Raw genomic sequence first — 5456 nt, forward strand, 5'->3', positions numbered from 1 at the left:
ATGGGAGATGGGGGAAAAAATCATGCATGTATCTTTTTTTTTATGCATTTTTTACTCAGTTTCGTTTTTTTTCTTCATTTTCAAACAGAAACGCAGTGATCGTCTGCATATTACCCGATCTTCCCCCTTAATGCTGCTGTAACCAACTCACTCCATGTATCCTCTCGCTGTGGAAGCCTATTTTTTTTACATTTTCTCAACTCCTTTCACACCATGATCTGTCTATTGCAGCCTCCCCATTGAAAAAATGAATTTTTTTCTTTTCTAAAGTGTCTTGAGGCCTCCCCCTTCCCCCTTCCCCCTTCCCTTTTCCCTTTTTAGTCCCAGCAGTTTCATACGGGTGTAGTGCGACGATTTGCAGCGTTGTCTTTCGAATCCTTCCCGATGCAGTTGTGGACTTGTAGGAAGTTGTGGTCCCTCTCCGTTGAGTTATAGTTGGCCGTGTGATCGCCCGTTTGACCTTTGGGCAGCGTGTACATCGACATATCGGTGGAGGGCAGCGCGAACGCTTTCAACCCCACGGGAGACGCCTCTCGGGAGTGCGAGGGGTCCGTCGAGCGGGACGAAGAACGTGAGCGGCGTCTGTAGCGGTAGCGATAGCTGGGGATTCGAGTTATGGCCGATCCCTGGAGGTAGTCGGCAGCCCGCGCGCCCACCCTCAGCTCGCGGTGGCGGTCTATGAACATGTGCACAGCCAACACGCCGACCATCTCGGCCATGATGAAGGAGAGAGCGCCGAAGTAGAAGGACCAGCCGTAGGAGTAGCTGTTCTTCTTGGAGTCGCTCTTGGAAGGGTCTCCGGAGTTCGCTGATATGTACACGATGATCCCTATGATGTTGCTCAGGCCTGGGACAGAGGAGAGGGGGAGGGGGGGGGACAATAAAGAAAGACATTGGGTTAATGCTGTGTGTGGGGGGGTTGTGTGTGTGTGTGTGTGTGTGTGTGTATGTGTGTGTGTGTGTGATGCTAATAGACTTGACTATTCCTAACAATCCAATTCTTTTTAACTGCAACCAAATCTACCCTCGGGTACAAATAAAGTTACCTTACCTTACCTTATCCTAACAAAGCAATTTCATCACAGATTCTTTCAGTATTACAGTCAGTTAGTTAGTGTGACACATTCGTGAGACAGATTTGACAACTTATATTGGCCCGATATTGGGCACATTAAAGGTGGAGTATATATATGTATTCAGAGGGGAAGGGATAAGGCTGAGGGTCAAGGGGCAAACTTGGATCGGGTCTTAAATGCATAACTATAACCCATAGCTCTCTGTCCCTCTTTAAGAAGCAAACTGGTTCAATCCGCCCTACATTTAGTTTAATATCTCTCGCCTTTTATCAACATTTCCAACCATCTTCAACCTCACTGCATCTCTCATTTCGGATCTCTATGTTTATCTTGTGGACAGACAAACAGACAGACAGACAGACAGGCAGACAGACAGACAGAGACAGACAGACAGACAGACAGACAGGCAGACAGACAGACAGGCATACAGACAGACAGACAGACAGACAAACAGACAGACAGACAGACAGACAGACAGACAGACAGACAGACAGACAGACAAAAGGACAAATATACTGATAAGCCTTGTAAACTTTTCTGAATGAATGGGACTGAATAGCAGACTGTAGTGTGAGGACTGTGAGGCTCTGATTGAGATGTACAGAGAGAATCAGGGACACCTTTATTTTTAGAGTGTAATCCCACCGGCCTCCGCTTAGCCTAGCAACAGACACACACACACACACACACACACACACACACGCACACAGAGACAGGCGAGCACGCACAGACACACACACACACAGCCTTGCACACACACACTCTCTTAACAACACACACACACTCACACACACACATAGACACACACACACACACAGCCTTGCACACACACACACACACTCTTAAAAACACACACACACACACACACACACACACACACACACACACACACACACACACACACACAGACACAGTGAAGAGAGAACTGAGGGAACTGCATCTCTCACTTCTTCTGACTTGGAGGGGAACTAGTTATCTAGTGCAGCACAGTAGGCCATGGCCTAGAACCAGAGCACACACACACACACACGCACACACACGCACACACACACACACACACACACACACACACACACACACACACACACACACACACACACACACACACACACACACGTCTCAAAAGGGCTCTGGCAAAATGGCAACCAGCGCTGTCTTTTTGTGTCTTTGCTTCGTCTTGAATTTATTGTTGTAATGCAAACTCACTTTATAGCCATGTCCACATGTACAAGGGTATGTTTGTAACTTTAGCTTCTTATTTGCGATTCGGCCTTTTGTCCACATGCGAACATCCCAACCAGACACTATGGGCGGTTTCAGATCTGATAGCCTGCTTCTTTTTAAAAAAATTTTTTATGCTTTACTGATAGTGTAGAGACAGAGTTGAAATGGGGCAGAGAGGGGAGTGACATGCAGAGAACGACCGCGGGCTGGAATCGAACCCGGGTCCGCTGCTGGCCGAGGCCCATGGGGGGGGGGACGCCCTACCAACTGAGCTAAGCCCCCCCTAAAGCCTGCTTCTAGTTTATTACATTTCCTTGGTTCTGAATTTTGTATCAACTTCAACCAATTTGACAGAAGCGAAAGACACGTACAGTCTGTTGTAGGGATGCACCGACGCCGCTCTTTTCAGACCAAGTACAAGTTCTCAATTTGTACTTGCCGATACCCAGTACTGATACGAGTACTTAATAATATTATGCAATTTGTAATAATAATAATTAAATTTTTAGTTTTCTCATTTATTTATTTTCTTATTTTTTATATATGTCGCCATGAAACCAATGATATTGAAGCCATTTGGGGCGACTGTGGCTCAGTTGGTAGAGCGGGTCGGCTGATGATCAAAGGGTTGGAGGTTCGATCCCCGCCCTGCCACCTGTGTCATGGTTGTTGTGTCCTTGGGCAAGACACTTCACCCACCTTGCCTCGTGTGAATGTCGATAGTTAGCCTGCTGCTATCGGTGTATGAATGTGTGTGTGAATGGTAACGTGGGAATGGGAACAGGTCTCCCTTGTAAAAGAGTCTTCGGACTCAATGGGATTTACCTGTAGAAATAAAGGTTTAAAAAGAAAAATGACATTTATGAATTTGTATCATGTGTCCCTGTATCCTGTGACCAAATACCACAAATATGTGAATTACAAAAAAAAAATTATGCAATTTGTGCACATCTCACTCAAAGACAAGGATAAAAGGAAATCTCACTGCATACAGCACAGAGCCAGGCAAAGAGCAGCTTGTAAAGTTCTAATGGAACTTACTTGCAGTAAATACGAGCCAAAGTGTTTTAATGAGAACAAGTACATGTACAGCGGAGGGAATAAGTATTTGATCCCTCACCGATTTTGTGAGTTTGCCCACTTACAATGAAATGAGCGGTCTATAATTTTAATGCTAGGTTTATTTTAACAGTGATAAGACAGAATATCAAAAAGAAAATCCAGAAAATCACTTTAAAAAAAAGATAGAAATTATTTTGCATTTCATTGAGTGAAATAAGTATTTGATCCCCTATCAACCATAAAGAATTCTGGCTCCCACAGATCAATCCTCGTGCTTTAAAAAAGTATTCCTAATCTCAACTAGTTTCCTGTATACAGTACATGTGCACAGTAAGAGACTGGTACTACTGGTATCGGTGCATCCCTTATATATGTTGATTCAAAAAGAAAAATGTAGGGCGCTCCGGTGGCGTAGTGGATAGAGCGTTGTACCATATCGGCTCCGGCCTTCGTTGCAGTGGTCGCGGGTTCAAATCCGACCCGTGGACCTTTACTGCAGGTCATCCCCCACCCCCCCCCTCTCTCTCTCTCTCTCTCTCTCTCTCTCTCTTTCTGTCTCCCCATTTCAACTCTGTACTGTCTAATAAAGCTTGAAAATGCCAAAAAAAAATCTTAAAAAAAAAAAATGATCTTACCTGCGGAGACGAACAGTACGCACACACACACACACCCGCACACACACAAACGTACACAAACACACACACACACACACACACGCACACAAACACACACATAAAATTGTCTTAATAAGAATCTGGCCAAATTGAAACCAGCGCTGTCTTTTTGTTTCTTAGCTTCATCTTGAAATGATTGTTGTATGGCAAACTCACTTCTCTTCACACACACACACACACACACACACACACACACACACACACACACACACACACACACACACACACACACACACACACACACACACACACACACACACACACACACACACACACACACACACACACACACACGTCTTACCTGCGGAGACGAACAGAATGCCTGAGCTGAGGATGATGTTGTGTCGCTGCTTCTGGAACTCCGAGGCTGCGATGCACAGACCAGCCATGAAGAGCAGGATGACAGACAGGATGGGGAAGATACTGGAGGCCCGCACTGCGCCTACAGACACACAGACAGACAGACAGACAGACACAGACAGACAGACAGACGGGTAGGCAGGCAGGCAGGTAGACGGACAGACAGACAGACACACAGACAGACAGACAGACACAGACAGACAGACACAGACAGACGGGTAGGCAGGCAGACAGACAGACAGACAGACAGACAGACAGACAGACAGACAGACAGACAGACAGACAGACAGACAGACAGACACAGACACAGACACAGACAGACAGACAGACAGGCACACAGACACACACACACACACAGAGACAGGCAGGCAGACACACACACACATACATAGAAACACACACACACACACACAAAAAGAGGAAAAAAATTATTGTCATTAGCCAAATTATCACCACTCGACACTCACCATAACACAGATCATTTGAAAGATGAATGATAGATGATATGGATGAAAGACATTTACATATAGAACTGGAATAAACAGTTTAAGGATCAATAACAACAATATTTGGGGTCGCCCTTAGCTCAGTTGGTAGGGCGTCCCCCCCCCCCCCACCATGGGCCTCGGCCAGCAGCGGACCCGGGTTCGATTCCAGCCCGCGGTCGTTCTCTGCATGTCACTCCCCTCTCTGCCCCATTTCAACTCTGTCTCTACACTATCAATAAAGCATAAAAGTGCCCAAAAAATATCTTAAAAAAAATGACAACAATATTTAAACCGTAGTATCAAACAATAGTAGACAAAGTATAACAGAAGTTATTTTCGACATTTCGACTTCATTCTCAAAATTGTATATCAACTTTGTACTCCGGCCATGTGATTTTTTTCTTTAAGCGTTTCAAACTTTTTAAAGTGCTTTATGGTCTGTCTCTCTAACTTAGTCTGGCACCGCCCGCCTGCCTACTTCCGCTCAATTTTAATTTCCCTTCAGTAGTCAGTCTGGGTCTGCGATTCCAGACCTTCTGTACAAATGAAATGAAGTACGATGGTCTGGTAGG

General features: G+C 45.4%; 1 protein-coding gene across 1 annotated transcript in view; it reads right to left on the reverse strand.

The window, feature by feature from the left end:
• Positions 1 to 332: 332 nt before the first annotated feature.
• The window catches only part of cacng2b (calcium channel, voltage-dependent, gamma subunit 2b), a gene marked incomplete at its 3' end in the record, with an annotated part of 62476 nt that continues 57352 nt past the window's right edge, over positions 333 to 5456 (reverse strand). Inside the window, exons 3-4 of the mRNA XM_080029711.1 lie at positions 4338 to 4478; positions 333 to 847 (exon numbers count right to left, since the gene is read on the reverse strand). Coding sequence (XP_079885837.1) covers positions 333 to 847; positions 4338 to 4478 — 656 coding nt within the window. The remainder of the gene's footprint in view (positions 848 to 4337; positions 4479 to 5456) is intronic.

This window comes from Ammodytes marinus (genome assembly GCF_949987685.1).
Source record: "Ammodytes marinus genome assembly, chromosome: 6".
Lineage (NCBI taxonomy): Eukaryota > Metazoa > Chordata > Actinopteri > Uranoscopiformes > Ammodytidae > Ammodytes > Ammodytes marinus.